The following is a 22,875-nucleotide window of genomic DNA, read 5'->3' on the forward strand; positions in this document are numbered from 1 at the left end:
CCCCAATAATAGTTTAAAATTCCTCATCACTATGTAAGATTCCATTACATATGATACCATAATTTATCCATCCTTCCATCGATAGACATTCGGGTTGTTTCCAGTTACTGGCTTTTATAATAATGCTTCTGTAAAATTTTTTTACACATCTTTTGCTGCGTGAATTCCTGTTGGCATTCTTAAGAGCCAAATTGTTCTCTTTTTGGTTGATTCTAAACAGTTTTACCAAAATGCAACAGCCATCTTTGCTCTCACAAGCAGCGCGTGGGAGTTCCCGTTGCTGCGTGGTGTCGTGAACAAGCCGTGGTGTGTCTCACCCACTTCAGCTGCTCTGACTCCCGTTTTTCTTTCTCTAGTGGCTGCTGAGTTTGGCCGTCTCTTCACATACTTAGCAGCAATCTGGATGGTTTTCTTGGGAGGTATATATGTTTTGCCTTTTTCCTTTTCTTTCTCACATTGATCATAGAAATTCTTCATGTATTTGGATTCATGCCCCTTGTTGGTTATATGATTTGCAAATATCTTCTCCTACTCTGTGGCTTCCACATTTACACTTGTACTGACCTTTTTTTTTTAATTGACAGAAGTTCTTAAACTTAATAAGGTTAGTTATTAGTCACTTCCTCCATGGCTACTTCATTCTTTGGCATAAAAGAAACACTGCCTATGCTAGATCCAAAAGTAATTCTTTAATGTTATCTTGCAGAAGTATTTTTTTAGTCTTTTATGTTAGAATCTGTAATTCTATAGAATTAGTTTTTGTGACATTTTGATGTGTGGATGGTTTCATTTTTTTCTGTATGGTTATCTTACTGACCATTTAAAAAATATTTTTCCCCTACTTTATCATAAAGTAAGTGTCTCTGTATATGCGGGTCTGTTTCTAGTGTCTTATTCTGTCCCATTTGGCTGTTGCCTATTCTTGTGCTATTTTAGAATTATTATTGAATGTTTAAAAAGTAAAATACCATAATATAAACTCTTTCATATATAGAATAAATATAACAAATGATGTAAAATATCTTCAGAAGTAAAATCTTAAATGTTATTGAAAGGCATAAAAGGAGAACTGAAAAAATGCAGATATACCATATTCATGGACGGAAAGTTTAAAATTATAAAGAGCCTTATGCAACACAGGCAACACACTCAGTGCTATCTCAGTCCTAACAAGGCTTTTATAGTGCTGCACAAATGACTCTAGAAGTCAGTTATAATAATCAAAACATGGAAAAGTAGAATACAGAGAAGGAATGTGCCCTTCTTGGCTGGAATACTCTAACGGAAGAGCACACCAGTTTGGACGATAAATGGATGCCAGCCAGAGCCCTGGTATTTCTGGCCCTCAGCATCACCTTGGTCTGTTCCAAGCTCCCTCTGACCACTTCCCCGCCACTGACCAGGGAGTTTATCAAAGCTCCTGGAAGACTGCTAACTGTGCCTCTTCTTAGGCTCAGACGAGATAACCCTTATGGTGAGGCTTGTAAGATCAAGCCAAGAGAAGTCTGGCTTCCTCTTGGTCCCTCCCTTGTCCTAGAAAGCCAGCGTTCCTCTTGTAACAAGTCCACCATCATGTCCAGAGTGAATCTCTTCATAAAGCTTACTGGCTGCACCTCTGTCATGTACCCCTCTCCTCTCCTCCAGTACATTCCAGGTGTCAGTCCCAGGACAGATCTACGTACTCTTCTTGCATGCCTTTCCTCCACTGTGGATGCTTTTACTAAAGCATTTCCCACGTTACAATGATGGCAGGTGTGTGTGTGCGCCTCAAGGACAGACTGCACCTCAATTATCTCTGTAGCCTCAGCTCACGGCACCTAGTGGCTGCTGAATATATACTGAATTTAACTAAGTCACCCAAACTGTTTCACTGATCGGCAAACCAGCTTATCACGAACTTCAGTAAAGACACCAGACAGAAATATCTTCACCTTCTTGTCTCCATGGCACTCTCATCTTCACCTGCTTCCTTCTAGCTTCACAAGATGAATCATCTCCATCACGCTTAAGGCTGAACAGGACTCTGTGCTTGGAATTCCACCACGTCCATTCCTCCAGGCTCCTCCAGAACTCTCTGCGAACAAGGATCCTCTCTCTCATTGAATTTGACCTTTCTCTTTCCTAACTTGTTTTCTTTAGCCTTCAAACATACCCAAACATCTCTCATCCTTCCCCTTAGCTCAGACACCTCTGCAACCTCTTTATACCTCTCATGACTCATGAAGCTTTATTAAAATCATATTTGACACTCACCGTCTCTACTGGTGCTGCACGTCATCCCTTGGCAATCACGTCTCTGCACCCATCGCTGGAGCTTACTGCTCATGCTGGTGCCACCAAGTCTATTGGACACTTTCCAGTCCTCATCAGTGATGACTTCTGAGTGGATCTGACCACTGCTAGCCCTTTCCTCTCTGACAGCTCCTCCTCCTTTAATATCTGGGACCTTTGGCAAACCCTGTTCTTTTCCTATTCTGATCATTCCTACCCAGACACTTTTGGTGGCCGGTACCCCCTAGGGGACTGTTCTTGTCCTTCATCTCTCTTTGTCTATTTGTCCTCCCTCAGTGACCTGCAAGGTCACTATCTCCATGTGAGATCCTCCAATTCCACTCATCCCCATCCATAATGCACAAATACTAAGTGTGCAGCTCCATGATTTTCATATATGAAAATCCCCATGAAACTGCCACTCACATCAAGATTGAAAACATTTTCAGAACCACAGAAGGCCCACTTGTGTTCCTTTCCCAGGGTGACAACTACTCTGATGTCTAATAACATATATTAGTTTTGTCTGTTTTTGAACGTTATAAAAATGGAATTACATAATGTGCACATTTTTGTCTGGCTTATTTGTCTCAACACAGCACCTCTGAAAGTCATCCATGCTGTTGCAAGTAGCAGTGGTCCATTCTTTTCCACTGCTGCCTAGTATTCTATTACATAAATATACCACAATCATTTATTCTCTTTACTGCTGATGGTCATTTGAGTTGTTTCACTTTGCGGGCTATTATAACACAAGTTGCTATGAACAACCTTTTGCATAGTTTTTGATGGTCATAAGCACTGATTTATATTGCAAATATACCAAGTAAACTAAAAGTGCTGGGTCACATTTTTAAATTTAGTAGATAATGCCAGCTAAGGAAGACTTCATGATTGTACAGAAAGTTTCAAAGAATCTACAAAATATCTCTTAAAACAATGAATAAGCTTATCAAGGTTTCAGGATACAAAGCAGACATACAAAATTAATAGTATTTCTATATACTGGCAATAAACAATGGAAATTGACATTTTAAAAGTATCATTTACAACAGCACCAAAGAAATAAAAAGCTTTGGTATGAATCTAACAAAATAAGCACAAGATAGATCTGTGTAAAAGTACGAACACTGATTTTTAAAATTAAAGAAAGCCTGAATAAACGGAGAGATAAACTTTGGTCATGAATTTGAATATTCTATACTGCTAAGGTATCAATTCACCCTAATTTGACCAAACCCAATCAAAATCCCAATAGGCTTTTTTTGTACATATGAATGAGCTAATTCTGAAATGTACATGGAAAGACAGAGGAACTAGAATAGTTCTAGTAGTTATCTATTACTGATTAATAAATGATTAATAAATTAATAAATGAGAGGCTAAAAAGTCAAAAACAAAACAAAAAACAACATAACACTTACCACCTCACAGTTTCTGTGGGTCAGCAACGTGGAAGCAGCTTAGCAGTCATTCTGGCTCAAGGTCTCTCTTGAGGCAGAAATTAGTATCATTCTGAGCTGTGGTCACCTAAAAGCTCCACTGGAAGAGTATCCACTCCCAAGGTCATTCATGTGTCCACAGGTGGGACTCAAAAGATCTACTTTCAAACTCATTTTTGCATCTTTTCCACAGCACTGACCAACAACATTACAGCTGACTTCCTCCAGAATCAGCAGTAAGAGACACAGACAGAGACAGAAAGAGATGGGACCGGGAGGAGAAAACCCCAAGATGGAAGCCAGAGTTGTTCTATCATCTAATCGCAGGAAAAACACCCCATTTTTGCATTCTACTCATTTGATTCACTTCTATCCCACGTGAATAATACACTCCTCATTCCTTCCCAATGTTCCCCAAAATTTCATCCAATTAGTGCATCAGCTCAAAGTGTAGAATCTTACCACTTTTATCAGGTTCAAGTGTGGATGAGGCCCCTTGGGTACAGTTCCTTGAGTATTTTAACTTGGGGGGTGATAATGTAAATGGCACTACGTTTTAAATTTCAAATTACACTTGTTCATTGCTGATATACAGGAAAGAGACTTCTCTTTTGAATATTAACCTTTTATCCTGCAACTTGCTATAATTACTTACTAGTTCCAAAATGTTTGATGATTCTTTTGGGTTTTCCACATGGACAATCTTGTCATCTGTGAACAAAGACATTTTTATTTCTTCTTCCCAATCTATGTATCTTTTCTTTTCTTTTTTTTTTTTTGGTCTTACTGCAGTAGCTAGGACTTCTAGTATGATGTTGAAAAGGATTTGTAAGTGGGACATCCTTGCCTTGTAACTTCTCTCAGTGAGGAAGCTTCACTTTCTCACCACTAAATATGATGTGAACTCAAAGTTTTTGTATACATTCTCTATCAAATTAAGGAAGTGTCCCTCTACTCCTGGGTTGGTTATTTTTTTCCCCATGAATGAATGCTAGATTTTTTCAAATGCTTTTTCTGCATCTATTGATATAATCATGTGGTTTCTCATTTTTAGTCTACGTAAGTAATGAATTACACAAATTGATTTTTTAATGTTTAACCAGCTTTGCATACCTAAGATATATCTCCCCTAGTTGTAGTGTTTCTTTTTATACATTGTTGGATTCAGTTTGCTAAGAGCCAAAACAATTTTGAGAAAAGAAAATAGGGCTACAGTAATGTCAAGACATTGAAATATCTGCCTAAGAATATACATATAGATCAATAAAGCAGAGTAGACAGCCCAGAGGTAAACCTATCCATACTTGGTGAGATGAGTTTTTTAAAAGGTGCTAAGAAATTTCAGTGGGAAAGGAGACGAGATTCTTTTCAACAAATAAATGGTGCTGGTCAAACTGGATATCCATGTAGAAATATAAAATGATCCTCAACCCTTGCCCTTACTGTGCATAAATATTAATCTGAAATGGATCACTGATGTAAAACTATAAAACTTCCAGGAAAAATTATAGAAGAAAATCTTCACAACTTTGCAGTAGGCAAAGATTATAAAAACCCAAAATACCAACCAAAAAAGGGGAAAGAATAAAAAATAGACTCCATCAAATTTTAGAACTTCTGTTCCTCCAAAGACACTGTTAAGAAAATAGAAAGGCAAGCCAGACTGGAAGAAGAGATTTGCACCACGCACATCTGACAAAGGGCTTGCACGAAACTAGATGAAGAACTCTCAGGACTCAAGACAAGCAACTCCCCCACCGCACCCCCCACCATGGGCCAACACTGTAATAGACAGTGCACCAAAGAAGATGCACAGAAGGTCAAGGAACAAGCAAGACACTCAACATCACAAGTCGTCAGGGAAACACATTAACGCTGCAATGTGACACCTGCTATCACACACCCTCTCTGACAACATGAACGCTGGAGAATGTGTGGAGCTGCTGGAACTTGGCCTTTACCACTGGAGCTGTGCACTTACGCAATCACCCTGGAAAAGTGCTTACCAGGTTTTTGGAAAGTCAGACATACACTTCCAATATGACCCAGAAATTCTAAAGTATTTAACCAAGAGAGATGAAAACATGTTTGCAAAAAGACTTGTACATGATGTCCATACCAGCTTTATACGTAGTATCCAAAACCTGAAAGCCATTCAAATGTCCTTGGCAGATGAGTGGCTAAAAACTTGAGGGGTGAGGGTAGAGCTCAGTGGTAGAGCACATGCTTAGCATGCACAAGGTCCTGGGTTCCATCCCAGTACCTCTATTAAAATAAACAAACAGAGCTAATAACCCAACAAACACTTTTTTAATTAGAAATTAAAATAAAAACTGATATATCCATAAAATGACATAGTGCTCAGCAACAGAAAAGAACGAGCTATTGATCACTGAACCATTGATTAGTAAAAAAAAAACGAATTGCTGTACTGATTAATGACTGCATCATGGTTGAATATTAAAAACACTCTCTCAGCAAAATACGCCAGATGCCAAGGCTACGATCTCACTTGTATGAGATGCCAGAACAGCAGAACTAGGCTCCGTTCCACAGAGGCCAGAGGCTGCAGGCGGGGGGGCCTGGCTGCAAAGGAACAGGAGGGCGTGTTTTGGGTCTGAGGGGAAGGGAAATGTCCAATGCCTTGTATGCGACAGAAGTCACATGGATGCCTGTATCTTCAACACGTCGCCTGCACACTTGAAATGAGCACTGCATGTAAACTACACCTTGATAAAGTCGGTTAAAAAGAAACAGCCTCTTGAAATCCTGTTTTTCTGCCTTGTGAACAGAGCAAGAGAAGCTTTTCCCTCAGTTAGGTTGTTGAATATGGACATCTGGAGCAGGACAAAATTGTAACTCTGCTTTATTTTTTCTTAAATATCCAAATTTTTCCACAGATCACAATCTCAGGTTTTAACAACGCTTTTGCCTTTTGTTTCCAGGCGTGAGAGCCAGAAGTTCCCAGACCAAGCACGCCTGGGCTACCATCCTTCCTCTCGTCTATGACTGGGGACAATGCCCTTTATTAGCAACTAGCCTTTGGAACCAAAGTGCACGCAGAGGCTAACTCATCGGTGAAGCTCTCCTCCCTGCCGCAGGCACTTCATCTCAGTACAAGCTAGGGCCCACACACGTTACTGGTTAACAGTCCCCAAAAGTGTAGTCAAAGCCACATGGCCATACGCTCCAAGTAAAAAAACAAAAAACCCGGCAGTGAAAAGCTAGCTGGGAGGACAGTGGCCAGCCCCCGCATGGGTGGGGCTCCAGCTCAGACCTGCACCTCATTTTACCACTTACTTCTTCCAGCCACTCCGCACGGCAGGTGTTACTATATTCTTCTTTTTAAAAACTCTTTTGGACTGAACTTTGCACCATTACCCCCAATTCATATACTGAAGTCCTAACCCCCATGGTGACTGTATGTGGAGACGGGGACTTTAAGGAAGAAATTAAGGCTAAATGAAGTCATTAGGGTGGGGCCCTAACGCAATAGGATGGTGTCCCTTTAAGAGGAGGAGACACCAGGGCAACATGCACAGGGAAGAGGTCCCGTGAGGACACGGAGAGAAGACAGTCTGCGAGCCAAGGGGAGCAGTCTCAGCAGAAACCAGCCCTGCCAGCACCTGGTCCTGGACTCCCAGCCTCCACAAGTGTGAGAACATGAACCTCTGTTGTTTAAGTCCTCCAGCGTGTGGTTGTCTGCTACGGCAGCCCGAGCAGAACTAACTTTTCTTTTTAAAAACTGTATTGAGGTACAATTTACATATAACCAGGCGCACAGATCCTAAGTGCTCACTCTGAAGAGTGCTGACAGGTAAGGGCAACCATGTGGCGATCAACCATAGACGAGACAGGAAAATCCATCACCCCAGACGTTCCTTCCTCACTTCCAGTCAATTCCACCTGCTACGCACCTCCACTTTCTGACTTGCATCCCCCGGCTGAGCTTCGTCTGCACTCGGACTTCACATAAACGCAACCACAATCATGGGCTCTCGTGTCTGGGCGCTCTCTTTCAGCACCACGGTTTCAAGATGCACCCACGCTGCCGTGTGCGCCTGTACCTCGTGTCATCCTGCCGGCACAACACAGCTTGTTCCCTCTCCACTGGGGGCACCTGGGTCAGAGGCCAGTTTGAGGCTGTTATAGAGGCGGCTGTTGAATGTTCTTGTACAAGTGTTTTTGTTTGGGGGTTTTGGGTTTTTCTGTTTTGGTGCACACGCATTCCCTTTCCTTAGGCAAATACCTAAAAGCGGAATTTGCAAGAGAACGGTCTATAAGAAAGACGTAGGCTGAACTTTTTAAGACACTGCCCACCTGTTTCCCGTGGTGGTCAGCCCCTACTGCCCCACCCTAGAGGAGGTTCCAGAGGAGGCTCCACACCCTAGAGGGCGTCTGCTGTCTGTAGTTTGACTCTAGACACTGGCCATCAAGTCCGTGAGAAATGACACCGCCGTGTCATCTCCCTGATGGCCGAGTATCTTGCCAGGCGCTCGCTGGCCATCTGCAGGTCTCCGTGTACAAACTTTCCACTCCCACCTTTTGCCCACATCTTCATTACACTGCCCGTGTTGTGCTGCTGATCTGTAGTTCTCTACATTTTCTGAATGAAGCCTTTGCAGCCACGTGTACCGTGACACGCCTCCGTCCACAGCTTGACTTGTCCTCAAAGGCACCTTTGCTGAGCAGACATTTTTCATTTTTTCTTGATTTGGGTTTCTTTGTAAACTTTATCTGTGCAGATGGGAAATGGAGGCAGGGAAGTTATCTGTTGACGAAAATTCAACAAACTCTCAAGAAGAAAAAGGGGAATTTTATTCAAGGCAAACAGGATTCTAACCCCAGAAGCAGATTCTCAGAAAGCTCTGGGACTGGTCCACCTGTCAGAAGCTGAAGGCACAGCCGCACACATTTTTGAGAGAAGAGTCGTACATCAAAACAACACATTGACATTTTACACAGAGGTCCCCGCACACACAGTCCAGGTGAGCAGTGCAGGGAGAGCAGCAAGCAGCCAGGCCCCTTCAGCTGGGAGAGAAAACTACTTCTTAAAAAAGTTACGTTGCTAGCATCACAGGAAAGAAAAAAAAATGCTGTTCATGGTGGAGCAGGCCTTCCCAGCCTGGAGTTCTCGCTAACGTGATGCAGAAGCACGTGAACACTAGGGGGAGGGGAGGAGGCTCAGACAGACAGATGTTATGGTTATTTTTTTCTTGTCCTACCTTAAAATACAAATTTTATTTCATCAAATCAAAATTCCTGTGGGTCACACATCTTAGAGGGTAGAACCGTGAACTGGGCCCGTGTCCTCAGCAAGGACTCCAGGACAAAGACTGCCCCACCCACCCTTGGAGGGTCAGTCTGGGCAGGTCCTGTCACCCCTGTGACCCTCAGCTTACTCATCTGCAAACCAAGCATGCTACTCACCGCTCTGGAACATTCTGAGGGCTCGGCGGGATATAAATGCTGGGCTCAAAGCTGTCTTTCAATGAAAGGCATCTTTTGGGATTATGATGATGATCAGCAGGATGCTAAGTAAAGAAAAATACAGCCAACTGCTCCAAATGTTCTTTTCATAGCAGGTTTCGTGGTTTTCCCGCCTCAGCAAGGGTTCCAACAGGTTCTTTCAACATTTATTTAACTGCACTGGGCACAGCTGGGGACAGAAGTGGGCCTTCCAAGTGACAGGATAAATTAAGTCTCAGCAAAATTAATTTTAAAATTCAAAGAGTCAAAGAAAAAAAAAAAGACCAAACCAACAACACAGTCCAGGGACTGTCAGCTGGAGCGGTAACCCTGGGTCCCACACAGGCCCCTCCCCAGGAAGACTCAGCCCACCGACCCCAGTGACCCTCGGATGGCACAGAGTCCTCTCTAACTGTCACGATGAGGCCAACCCTCAGCTGAGCAGGAAACCGGCCCGGCAGGCAGGCTCCAGCTGCAGACAGACGCCCCCTCTGACGGCCCAGCAGGCCTCCCTCCAGGCAGACGCCTGCCCTGTCGCAGGGCTCGGCCAGGCCCTCCGCTGACAGGCTCTCCCAGCTCAGGGCTTCAGCCAGGAAATCAGTGTCTCTTTTAGAGCTAATGGCCCTTGACCTTGAAGGCCAGGCCTTCCCTCTCTGCTTCAGCTGCAAACGGGGAACCAAAGAAAACTGAACAAGACCTGAGCTTCGGGCAGACCCAGGAGACTGGAAGGAAAGCCTGAGCACAGCCCTCCACCCCAGCACCCCCTCACTGCTGCTGGGGACCCCCTCGCCCACCCTGCTGCCCACCCACCCTCCTCCCACCTCCAGGCCCTGCACACCCTGGGCCGCATCCCTCCCCCAACCCATGCTCCTTCTCCTACACTGAAGGCACTCACCTCCACAGCTGCCTCCAGACTGGGGCTCCCCCGGCCTGCCCACCACACGCCCACCAGCGTCCTCTTGTTCTGCCCAGTCCCCAGTCGTCATCCACGCCGCATCGTTTTCAGAAAGACAGAGACATCCCACGGTGACCCCCTCCCCACGGGCAGTCTTTCTTTCTTAAAGCTTTGCCCTCCAGTGAGTCAAGCGCTGTCCTGACGCCGTGACTGACACTCGATCAACTTCCTGATTCTGAGCACCTGCGAGCGTCTCCTGGCCACCTGCACTGGCTCTGGGAACCGTCCCTTCAGTACCCTGGGTCCACCATTGTCCACGTGTCGCTTCTTGTACCACTTTGCGGAAGTTCTCAACACTGGCAAATACTAATCCTTCAGCCTTCTGTCTGCGACCCAGGTGTCCCACACTCCTTCCAAACCTGCCACTTGCCTCCCGGCTTTGTTCACGGCCCCTGAGGGAACGCAGCCCTCGACCAAGGACCAGGGGCTGCGCCTCCCTGCCTCCCAGATGCTGAGTGACCTGGAGCAGATCTCTTGTGCAATGAGAGGGCAGTGTCTCCCCAGGGACAGGAACTGAAGGAAGCGGAGACAGCCAAGTGCAGAGGACACGGTGTTGCTGGGACTCCTGACACGCACACCCCCAGCAGCCGGTGTGCAGAGCGCAGCGCCGTGGTGTGCAGGGCCGTCCTGAATTAACCCGCTGACTCCCCTCCCACCCGCGGGGAAGGCGTCAGTGCCACCCCGCCTCACAGGCTCTGACTTCAGGAGCCCCCAAGACCACCCGAGGGAACTCAAGCTCCAGGGACCCTGCTCATCACAGCCCTGGCTGGAGAGCTCCCTCTCCCCCGTCTCTCCCTCTCCCCGTCTCGTTTAGGCCCATGTGCAGTCAGGATGTTTGGGGGGGGGTGGTCTTATTCGGTGCGGCCTGTCTGGCCCAGGGGAGGCCTGGCCTGTCCGCCTCCGGGGTCTCTGAACTGAGGGTCTCCCAGGGCAGCATCTCTCTGGCCAGGTGCGACCTGAGAACAAATCGCAGCAGAGCCCCCGCCTTTCCCTGGGCGACTCCTGAGACCCAGGCCCTCCCCACCCAGCCAGCCTGCCTTCGAGGCCCCGGGCCCCCGCCTGAGATGCCTGGAGTCGTGAGGCACGCGGCATGGGGCCCTGGCTGGTGCTCAGCACCTCTCGGGCCGGCCTTCTCCCCTCCCAGCAGCACCACGTCGGATACACCGTCGCCTGTTTACATTTAACACACTGAGCATCTCCCGTGCGGCAGACTCTCTGCTCGACTGTGGAGACAAAGGGACCGGCTGTCCCTCTGGTGCAGTCACCCTGCAGGTCAGCTGACTGTCCTGGATGTCACCACCCCTGCCCCTCCAGAGGACACGCTCTCTGACTACGGAGCACTCACTGTTCCCACAGAATCGCAGTCCCTCAGACGTCACACAGCAGGGGTAAAAGCCACTCAAGCCACCCTCACGAGCAGTCTGCTCTGTGACCTGTCAGAGTACGATTCACACAGAACCCGGGCACCTGAAAGACCCCTCGGCGCCCTCGGTGCGGCTGTGGCCACTCAGGGCTGGCCTGGGCTTGGTGCCAAGGGCGGACGGGGACCCCGAGGCCTCAGGATGCCGGCGGAGAAGCTGCCCGCCCCGCGAGCCTGTCCCAGGAGGGGCTCAGGCCGCTGCTCTGCGTTGGGACCTGAACCCCTGAGACCCCTGGGGCTCCAGGAGCCAGACGGAAGGCCCAGCCCCGGGAGGCCCGCCTCTGGCGTCCTGAGAGACAAAGGGGCTTTCGCTTCAACACCCCTTTCAGCGCTTTCTCTTCCTGGCTCCACTCAGAGGCCACAGCGTTGCTTCCTAAAAATGCGGTTTGTTTTGGAAGCGCCCCTAGCCCAGCTGCCCAGGGTTTGTCCAAGAATCCAGAGGCCTGCCTCCTCTCCTGAGCAGTTTCCTGAGCCCCAGTGAAGGCTGCAAGCACCTTTCTGCTCAAACAGGCGGCCAGTGCAAAGACTGCCCATGAGATGAGTGCCTTCCCTGTCCAGGAAGTCAAAATCCAAGGGCAGGAAAGGAGATAGTTCCTTCAAAGGCCTGGACTGAAGTCCTCAAACACAGCTCAAAACATCTCAAGAGTTTTATTCCACAGTTATCTCCCCAAACCCAAAAACTCAAGAGCTGAACCCGATGTGACCCACGTGCTTGATCACATGGTTAGAAAGGGCTCCTCCCTTCGTTAGGGTCTCACTTCCAAGAACCAGCAGCCTAACAAGGACCCAAGCACCTCAGCCTGGCAGGCGGCAGACAACACTCTCCGAGCCCCCATCAAGGCCACCAAGCTGTAGTCGTCCACCTCTTTGTGCCTTCCTCTTTGTAGAAAAAGTCCCTCCCCAACTCTGTGAGGTTTGAGCGAACACTGCTGATGGCTCCTGGTGACGGGCTGAATGCAAGGACAATGTGGGGCCACCGCCCATCAGAGCTGTAGCCATGCCCTTCACATCGCAGTGCAGGAGCCGCGGGGCTCTATTACTGTAAACTCCAGCTGTCGATGGCAGGTGACCACTTGATCGTTCAAGAATTCACCCTAGTGCCTAGCTGTTCCCCGTGGAATCTCCCGGGCCTGGTCTGAGGAACCCTGAGGAAACCGTAAAAACCAGTCAAAACTTAACCTCGAACACCAGCGGGGAGGAATGCCGCTCTCTGAAGTCGGCCTGTGCACAGCTCGCCTGCTGCAGGGCCTGTCACCAGCCTGCTGACCTGAGCTGAGTCTGACACAGAAGCAGCCTCGACCCCCACCCAGGATGGAGCTTCAGACGTTTACCCTAGCCTGGGCTTCCCAGGGACACTGCCTCGTTTCAGCCCGCCTGAACCCGCTGGTCCTCCCTCCCTCCCGGGGCCGAGCTCCGTCAGGACAGGCACAGTGCGAGGCTACCGGACACCTACTTGGCACTCACAAGAAAACAGGCCAAGGTGATGTCTCATTCTGTTTAAAATCTCACCTGGTTCAGTGAAGACGTCTTTCACAGACAGGCCACCATGGCGCTCCGCTCAGCGAGCTCTCACGGTGGAGTCGCACATCCTGATTCATCGACCGAGTGGCTCTCCTTAACTCCGACCTAGGGATGGCTGACGTCAGAGGCCTGGGCCCTTCCTGGCAGAGGAACATCCTTCACTTTGAGATGGACATGCAAGAGTAACCTTGATGTTTACAGTCATTATCAACTGCTGAGCTGGACCAGTAAGAAACTTAAAAAACCCTTAGGGGAGGAAGGTACAGCTCAGTGGTAGAGTGCATGCCTAGTATGTTTAAGATCCTGGGTTAAATCCTCAGTACCTCCATCAAATAAATAAATAAATAAACAAACAAACCCTTTTCCCTTTCAGGTGTCATACTCTCCCTTGAAATGGATAAACGTACACATTTCTCAGGTAGAAGGCATCTCTTTCAGAGTCATTATCAAGTTGCCGGGACCCTCTGAGCCTCAGGTGTTGGGACAGAGGCTGCTCTGATTTCGGGCAGGAGGAGAACATGAGGCCCCATGATGGGGGGGACACCTGTGCCCTGGGGGAGTGATGGGATCAAGGTAAGGTCTCACAGGTGCTCCCAGGAGGCCCACCTGCATGATGTACACTGCTTCCTGGTCTAAGACAAACACCGCCATAGCAAACCGGGAGCCGTCAGAGTTACTTAAGGCCACATGTCGCAAAATGTGCACCAGGCGTGTCCATGTGGGATGTGTTTCTCTTGGCACACCAGCACACGTGCAGCACAGGCACAAAGAGACCTCTCGGGATTGTAAAAGTCACTCAAAAATGCAAGAATTAAAGTCACCCTGCAAGTGATGACATCACTTTTCTTTAATTGAAGTTAAGGACAGAGGCTGGTCATGTTCAGAGAGCAACAGGCCCACCCAGATGTTAAAATCGTCCTCCTCTTTCTTGGTCAGCCATCTCCTAACTTCAAGTCATTTTCACAAGTTCTCTGGAACCATCTGAAACTGTCCTTTGAGGAGATCCACCACACCACCAGGGGACAAGGGCTTGACCAGACGCACGGCCGGACACACGTCACTGGATGTCATCATCATCAAAGAGGTCTTCAAAATCTACAAAAGTGCACAAACCAGAGACTGGTAGGGCGCATGGGGCAAGCAGCTGAGGAGAAGCTTTAAAATGAGTTACTTGGTCATTCGAGGGAAAATTAAAGAAAAAACAGTGAAGGACTTTTCCCAGGACAGACTCAATTCTAACCAACTGAAGCTCATGCAGTCCAAGGGGACAGAGGAGCCTAGAGTCCACCTGTAATCTTCTTCCTACTTTGATGACAATCTTGAGACAATGCATGAAGGAGCACTCTGGAGCACGTGGGCAAGCCCCTCAGAGCCGTGCCCGCCCCCCTCTCCCGCCCACACCCACGCCCACGTGGAGGCGAGGCTGCAGCCTCATGGCTGGCAGCAGTGGTGAGGATAAAAAGGCAGACGGTGGGCAGGAGAAAGGTGGTGAGGGTGGAGCCATGTGAGGATGACTCGCTCTAAGGGAGTCTGACCACCAGCTAAGACTGAGAAACAGCCTGAGCCCCGTTCCCACTGGAAGGAGTTCACAGTACACTGTCTCCTGCGAGGCGGGGGGTCAAAGCCAAACTCACGGTCATTTTGTCCTTCTGTTTACTTCTTTGCATATTTTCTAAATTCCCACCGCGGGCATGTGTTACTTGCACAGTGGGAAAAGGAAAACTAAAAATCTATTCATGCGTACTGTGCACTGAGAGCTTGCGGAGTACACAATGAACCAGAAAGAGGACAGGCCGGCCACAGGGGGTAGCAGCCCCGCTCACGCCCCTGTCCCTGCTTTGCCCCAGGCACCTTCTGCCCTGCACAGGGCCCTGGCTCCCCCGCCCATGCCCGTCCACCAGGGCCAGCCTTCTCTGGCCGCTTGGCCTCGCCTGCAGCCTGAAGCTCGGCCCCCCCCTCCCCAGCTAACACCCCTCACCTGCAGGGCCAGCTCCTGAGAACTCCCCTCTGATGTGCCCGAGAATAACATGCCCACCTGTCAGGGCCTTGGTCACAGCCACCCCGTCTAACGCTCCACTGTTTTGCAAAACAGTGAGTGAAGAGAGGGGCCTGGCTCAGGGCTAGCAGCCCACTGCCCAGGGGACAACAGGCCATGGAACCTATCTGTTCAGTGAGTAAGAAGGACTCGGGAGAAGCCATGATCAAAAGCCACTGGGCTCTCTCGCAGGAACAGCTCCCCACACGCGTGGGCCGTCACAACCTGCCGGACGCAGAGGGAGAAGCTCAGTGCTCACCTGGCAGGGCAGCCTGGGCCCCTCTCACAGACGCTTTGTCAGAATGACAGGGTTGCTGTTGGAAATCACCCTAGACCACGGCCAGCTGTCTCTAAGCCCACAGGCTGGCAGAGGATGAGTGGGGCTTCCAAGGAGAGCATCAAAGTGTGAGTGGATGGTGCAGGGTTAGGGACGCAGGGCCGCCCGGGTCAGTGGGCACCTCTGTACACTGTTGTCCCCTAGAGAACTGAAGAAATGCTACCAGTGCCCAGGGCTCAACCATCACCTCCCTCGGTTCTGTCCGCGTTGGCAGCAGCCAGGATGCCACCTGGGGAGCACGGCTGGGCCCGGGGGCTGCTCCTCAGCAAGCAGCCTGGCCTCTTTTCAGGCAACGACTGGCTGATGAGAAGCCAGATAAACAACAGAGGCTCGGACTTCAGTGGGGTTTGGGCTCATTAAACCCAACGCGGCGAGATAACATCCTTGCTGCCACTAACAAGTGACAGAAGTTCTCTGCAGTGGCAGGCCCCTGGGTGAAAGAGGACGGCAAGGCAGAAAGCACCACTTACTTCTCCCGAGAAAACCATCCTGTGTTTCTACCTAGGGTGTAACCCATGGTAAGGATTAATCTGATCTGCCGGAACAAGGCCCTGAGAAATCGGACGGGAACAAGGGAAATATCCCCTCAAACATGTATGAAAATTTCCTCTACAGTTAGTTTTTCACCGTTGATGTGGCAGAACTCCACCCATGTTCTTGTAATTAGCATTAAACTCTGAAACACGAATGGTTCCTGGCTTCAGAGAGAAGACCAGATCTGCTACAGTCTCAGGTGTGCAGGTGCGAGTCCACCGCTCACACTCAAAAACCGAAATGAAAACTGGGAGCTTTTCCCTCCTCAAAGACAGGGCTGCCCATTTACACAGACTGCACCGCGTTCCAAGAACAGCACGGGATTCAGGCTTCAATGGCCTAAGATCCAAGTCATTCATGTCACAAGTTCTCCACTGCATAACTTGTGGAGGAAACACAGATTGAAACCAGCACCCCTAATCCTGGCATCCTTACCATTAAAAAAGTCTGCATGAACTGCCTTTTCATTGGCTGCCAAGTCCATCAGGAGCCCGGTGCTGCCTCCTGCCTGGGGAAGGAAAGTGAGGTTACGTCAGTCAGCTGTGTTTCTGGAGAGAACCAGGCTCCACACCGCTCCCCGGCAGAAGTGTCAGGTCAGAGACAAACTTTAGTTCCAGGGGAAGGAAGTGGGTGGGAGTAGGAATAGGGAGGCAGCATTCCAAGGAATTATTCTGAAGGTCTTCTCAGGTCTCATGTTCTTAGATTCCTCCCTGCCTTTTAAACAGAACCCTGCCATCGCCGCGAACAGCACCACTTCTCCATGAACCTTGAGAATAGGCTCCGATTCCCCGCTGGGCGTTGACACAGAGGCCCCCAAACACGTGCAAGACTGAGCCTGACAACCTCTCTGCTCTGGGCTGCTCCCTACTTCTAAAGATTAAACCATTTCCCTTAACAAACTGACCTGCTGACCTGGGGTTCTGGTGGGGGTGCCGGCACAGGGCTTCCCACAGCCACAACTCTACCACAATGCCACCGCCCAAGCTGGGCAACCCGATGAAGTCTAAGTCTCTCAGAATCACTCGGTGACGGCTCAGTGAAGGCTCGATGACGCTGCCTCTGGTGGCAGCGCCCTGGACAGCTGGCCACAGGTCCTGCTGCTACTCTGTCTCCCAACATCCCCGCAGCCCTCTCTGCTCACACAGTTGATCACCTCCTGCGCCCTTTCACGACTGCTCTCAGTAAGCAGGATCCTGGGACCCCTCCTCTTTTCAGACTCCCTCCCCTCTCCCCATCCCCACAGTGAGCCATTGGGATTCCACCGGCAACACACTGGGTGGAGACATACTGAGTGGAGTTTGTCGCTACTCCCACCTGTAGGTGCTGCCTTCACTCAGACCCTCTTCAAGTCTCCTGTCGCCCTGATCCACTCTCTCACCCCCAAACCCTCCAGAGTGACCTGCTAGGAGCCAGTCAGAGCCCATCACTGCCGCTGTAAAGCCCTCCAGTGACCCCACACTTGCCGGAGACGGCAGGGCTGTAGCCCAGGTCTGAGAAGCGGGGGTGAGTGGCGTGCCTCAGGAGTGAGGTGCACAGAGCCCACCGGTCCCAGCACCGCCACGGGCCACTTGATGCCTGCCCTGCCACCGTCTCCAGCTCCATCCCCCCCGCGTTGGTCAGGCACCTTCAGGCCCGCGGTGTCGACCCACAGACCCCCTTCATGAAGGACTCGCTCCTGGCAGGCCTTCCCTCTGCCCCACCCTGTCCACCTGGCAGACGCCAGCTCTGCCTTCAGCACCTGCCTGCAGTCAGCTGCTTCAAGCCTCTGCCGGGCCGCCCCGAAGCCCAGAGGGCTTCTATCAACTCGCACGGCCAACCTCCTACTACACTCGTATCTGCAACCAGCCGCTCCCGGCTACAGCACGATCTCCACGGCCCTCGGACCGGGTCTGAGCCCAGCTCTGAGAAGGAGACGAGGAGGCCCTGATTCGGGGGGCTGGCCTGGCACTCCCAGCCGGCCGGGGGGTTACCAGCCCACAGACCCAACAGCTGGCAGGGCCGCCCCGTGACCGCAGGGCGGAGGGAGACAAGACGCCGGGCGGCTCCCCGCCGCCGTCCCCCCGCGGGGAAGAAGCCGACACCCGGCCCCCCGGCCGATCGCCGCTCCTCTCCCCGCTGCCGTCTGTCGGCCGGTGTCGTCCCCCCTCCTCCCAGAGAGGTGCTTTACGACCCCCACAGCCCGGCAGCTTGCGGCCCAGGGCGGGGCCCACTGCCTCCGCGTCGCCTGACGCGAGCTCAGCCCGGCCCGGGGTCCCCCGCGCTCCGCCGCGGGCGCGGCCTCTACCCGGGGAGAGACACCGCCCTCCCGAGCCGCCCGCCCTGCAGGCCGCGGGCACCGAGGCTCACGCGACCCCGGCCCGCAGGCACCCGGCGTCACTTCACCGGGTCTGAGCCCCCCGGTTCCCTCTCCTCAGGCAGGAGTCGCCGCGAGGGCGCGCAGGGCCGCGCAGGCCGCCGCCCTCTCCCGCCCCAGACCCGGCGCGCGCCCGAGAGCTGCCCTGGCTCCGCTCCCGCCAGGCCTGCGGCCTCCCGCCTACCTCGTCCAGGTCCACGTAGGGCCCGGCGCCCTCCGGGAACATCTCGTCCACAGCCGGCTTCATCTCTGCCTGAGGCCCCGGCGTCACCGACCCACTTCCGGCCCGCCGATCGCCTCTTCCGGTGCACGCCCCGCTGTGGCAAATCTAGACGCGGGAGGACGGCCGACTCTATGGTCTCCTCTTCGCCCTCTCGCCGGTCTAGACTCCGGAGGACCTCCAACTCTATGGTCCCCTCCAGCCATTAGTCTAGGCGGGCAGGAGCCCCCGGTCCTGACAGTCCCCGGTCCTGGCTGCCCCGGTCCTGACTGTCCCCGGTCCTGGCTGCCCCGGTCCTGGCTGGGGTGGACAGCCTCTCCGCCTGCCTGTCAACACTCAAGGGAAGCTGTTCGCTGACTTCACGGTGACTGGCCCTAAGGACCTGGCACAGACAGGTGCCCAAGAAATACCCAATAAGCAATGTTAGTGGTCAACAGAGTGAAAAGGCAACCCACAGAATGGGAGAAAATTTTTGAAAATCATATATCTGATAAGGGGTTAATATCCAGAATGCGTAGATAATCCTAAAAATCAACAACAAAAACCAAGCAGCCTAATTTAAAAAATCAGCAAAGGACTTGAGTAGACATTTCTCAAAACAGTTATATAAATGGCCAGTAAACCCATGAAAAGATGCTCAACGTCACCGATCTTCAGAAAAATGCAAACCACAGCACCATGAGCTACCATGGCACACCCATCAGGGTGGCCACCACCAGAACCTCCGGTTAGTAGCAAAGGTTGGTGGGGAGACCGGAACTCTTGTGCACTGTTGGTCGGAAGGTACAGTGGTGCAGCTGTTGTTGAAAACAGTACAGAAGTTCCTTAAAATTAAACGTGGACTTACTGTATGATCTGGTAAATCCACTTCTGGGCATATACCCAAAGGAACTGAAAGCAGGGTCTCGAGGACATATTTGTATACTTACGTTCACAGCAACATTTGTCACAACAGCCAAAATGTAGAAGCAATTCAGGTAGACATCCAGCAACATCTGAATAGTTAAGCAAAATGTGGTCCATCCATACAATCGAGTATTATTCTGCCTTTAGAAGGAAGGAAGTCTGACACTGGCTACAAAATGGATCAACTTTGAGGACGTCCTTAGTGAAATGAGCCAGTCACAAAAGGAGAAACACTGTATGCGTCCACTTACATGAGGTTCTTGGGGTGGTCAAATTCAGAGACAAAGTCGAATGGGCCTGGCGGGGGGGGGGGGGTGAGGAGCTAGTGTTTAACGGGCACGTTGGGGAAGATGGCAGAGTCTGGATCGGCTGCATCACGGATTGTGCATTGATGCATCACAATGGTTGCATTACAAAGTGAATGCACTTAATGCCTCTTAAAAATAGTTAAGATAGTAAATTCATGTTATATGTATTTTATAAGTTTCCAAAAAGAATGTGAATGAGGGAGGAGGGCAGGAAGGAGGGGGAAAGAAGGGTGGGCAAGGAAAGCATGAGACAGCTGAGCTAGACTGTTAGGAGTAGGTAGGCTTGGAGGCTGGGCTGTTATAGAAATGGGGGGAGGGGGAGGGGGCTCCAGGGAGACCAGGATTGAGCCGAGATGGAGCACGAACTGTGGCCTGGGTCAGGTGTGGGTGGACAGTGCAGGGCCCAGGGAGAAGGGGAAAGTGAGCCTCCGACGTCACCAAGACACGAGTCACCCCAGCTGCCTGGGTGAAAGTCAGACCAATGAAAGCAGAGTCCATGGCACTGACAGGCTCCTCTTCTGCGCGGTTTCAAAACATGGGGCCCCTGTCCTCGTGGAGGGGAGAGCAGGGCGCAGGGCCAGCCCCAGAGGACACTGATGTTTATGGAGGAGGAGAGCCAGGGATGGCGATGTCACAGAGGTGACAGGACAGGGTGGATCGGGGGTGCCCTTGAGAGTGCCGGGGGGTCGGGGTTGTCGCCAGGTGGTCATATCCAGGCCACATCCTTTGAGAGTGAAAGGGCCCTATTCGTGACTGCGCCGGTAAAAGGTGTAGACAAGGAATGTCACCTGCCATCTCAGTAAACAAAGGACGCTGAGGCCATCAAGCCATCAGCCACTGCAGCCCTGGACTGCGTCCCCTGAAGGGACCCAGGATGGAGAAGGCAGGACACTGGCCCCAAGCAGCTAAGGTGCACGTGGAAGGAATGATTCAGTGAGTCCAGACTCTTGCATCTTCCTATACATAGAAAGTTGCTAAGTTCATGTCTGATTTTCTTTAATTAGCAGTAATCTTTAATGTTCCAGCTACCTGGGGTGTTTTTGCAAAAATTCCTGTGTACCCCAGTTCCTTCCTTGCCTCTCCGGAGCTGAGAGGCTGTGTCCCGGGAGTCAGCCCTCAGTGAGTCTGCCAGGTGGAGCGGAATGCTCAACTCTTAGCTCGTGCTTTTCATTCTTTCTTTCTTTTTTTTTTTCAGTTGACTCAGGCATCGGCTGCTGGGCACGGTGGGCGTGTGGTCCCCCAGGCCACCCCTGACCGAGGCTGGGAGGGGAAGACCTTGGCTGTGGGTGATGCTTGCTGGACTCCAGGGAGGAGGGCTGAGGGGCAAAGGGGCTGAGGATGTGGACGGGAGGTGGAGGGTCCCGACCAGGTCTGACTTTGAGGGGAAACCAGGAGGGGGTGCACAGCAGAGAACTGAGGCTGTGTGTACGGAGGTGAACGGGGTGGGTGACGGCCAAGTCGGAGTCCTGAACATGGAGTGAGGCGTCCCTGGGGCCACGGGGCAGGCAGGGCGTCTGCGGACGGCTGCTTGGGGCGGGCATTTCTTCTGAGAAAAGAGGGGGGACGACCGGGCCTGTGAAGACACCGAGTGCAGCTGTGAGAGTCACTGAGGGGACAGAGTTCCGGCCAGGACTCCCTGGGGCTTCCCCTGAAGGCATGCAGGGTTGCGGTCCCCTGAGCAGCCTGTAGGGAAGCTGGGCTGTCCATTCTCTGATGCTTGATGTAACTTGGGTTGTGAAAAGCCAAGTGGCATGTAAATGTCCACACACCCACTCACAGGTCAACACCATGGAAACCTGCGGTCCAGGGAGTGAGGGAGCCTTTGGTCTGACACCTTCGGCTGAGGCCAAGCTGCCCGCCATGGGCCTGTATGAGACAGGACCTTTTTGGTTCGGTTGTCATGCAGTGAATTTACAGAAACAAATTCAAACTAGCTCAAGGGGGAAAGGAGACAAAGAATGCAGTGCTTTTCCCCAAAGCGACTGGCTAAGCCAGCGGAGTCTTCCTCTTGAGAATTTGAGCTGGGACACGGGGAGGGACCTGCCCGTTGGCCACAGGAGGTGGAGGTGAGGGCGGAGGGCTGGAGCCAGGGGGCGGCCATGGGGGCCACTGAGGCCAGTGCCTGGACGCTCGGGCCCTCCGCCTCCCCGGGTCCCTCCCAGCCCGGCCAGGTGTCTGTGCCGGGGTCCCAGGAGGGTACCCCCCGACCCCGCCCGTCGCTCTGAGAACCCTCAGAATAACCCCTTGTGGCTTGACACCTGCGAGGCCGGCCTGCAGGCCCTCGGGACCGGCCGCAGGACGAGCGCCAGCCCCTCCCGGGTCCCCAGCACGCAACGCGCCGCTCCGGAGTTCCGCAAAACCGTGCACGCTTCTTACCAGGCGTGATGGTTTCTGTCGTTCGGTGTCAGGGCAACTATTAGTGTCTCTAGTTAAATAGGGAGCGTTTCTATCGTTTCATTTTAAAAGAAAAGCTGGCTGCGGCCCCTGGAACCGATTTCGTCACCATGTGCCGGGGTGTGAGCTGCAGCCGGCAGAGCGCGGTCCCAGGGAGGAAGGACGGTCCCCGAGACCCCATCCGGCTCCCTGCCATCCTTCACCTCCCACCGGCCAGGGCGGGCAGCCCCTCTTCCCACCAAGTCCCCGAGCCGCAGCGCTGGCACCCGTGTTCCCGGGACCGTCAGCCTGCAGACCCCGCGCCCAGGGCCCCAGCGTCCTCACCGCCGGCTCTGACCCTGCTGTGCACTGACTCGGGAGGGCGCCGGGGGTGAGGGGTGGTGCCTCCGGCCCGGGGTGGCCGCTGCGGGTCTGGCTGCTGCCCAGCCAGGTGGCCAAGGGTGGGGGCTCCGGGACACGGCTGCCTGGACAGGGTCCGGGTCCCCTCAACAAGCCGGGCAGTTCCCTGGTGTCTGTTTCCCCCACCTACACGCCAGGGCGCCCTCCTAGGCTCGGTGTGAGGATTAGGGGGGAGGGCAGCTGGTGCCCTGTGGACAGAAGTCGCACACGAGCCTGTCCAGGAAGCGTTCCCTGACAGTCATGGGGGCCAGGCTGACTCGCAAATGAGAGAGTAAGTACAGCTTCTGGAAAGAAAACCAGGGTGTGTGTCA

At 51.9% G+C, this 22,875-nt stretch overlaps 1 protein-coding gene across 1 annotated transcript; it reads right to left on the reverse strand.

Annotated features, from left to right (window-relative positions):
• Positions 1-13,907: 13,907 nt before the first annotated feature.
• On the reverse strand, positions 13,908-18,650 carry COPS9 (COP9 signalosome subunit 9). The gene is made up of 3 exons (XM_072961970.1): positions 18,522-18,650; positions 16,420-16,492; positions 13,908-14,173 (listed from the first exon to the last, which is right to left on the reverse strand). Exons 1-3 carry the CDS (start codon positions 18,582-18,584, stop codon positions 14,136-14,138), a joined length of 174 nt encoding a protein of 57 aa, XP_072818071.1. The 5' UTR covers positions 18,585-18,650; the 3' UTR covers positions 13,908-14,135.
• Positions 18,651-22,875: the final 4,225 nt, after the last annotated feature.

Source organism: Vicugna pacos, chromosome 5, assembly GCF_048564905.1.
Source record: "Vicugna pacos chromosome 5, VicPac4, whole genome shotgun sequence".
Taxonomy (NCBI): Eukaryota; Metazoa; Chordata; class Mammalia; order Artiodactyla; family Camelidae; genus Vicugna; species Vicugna pacos.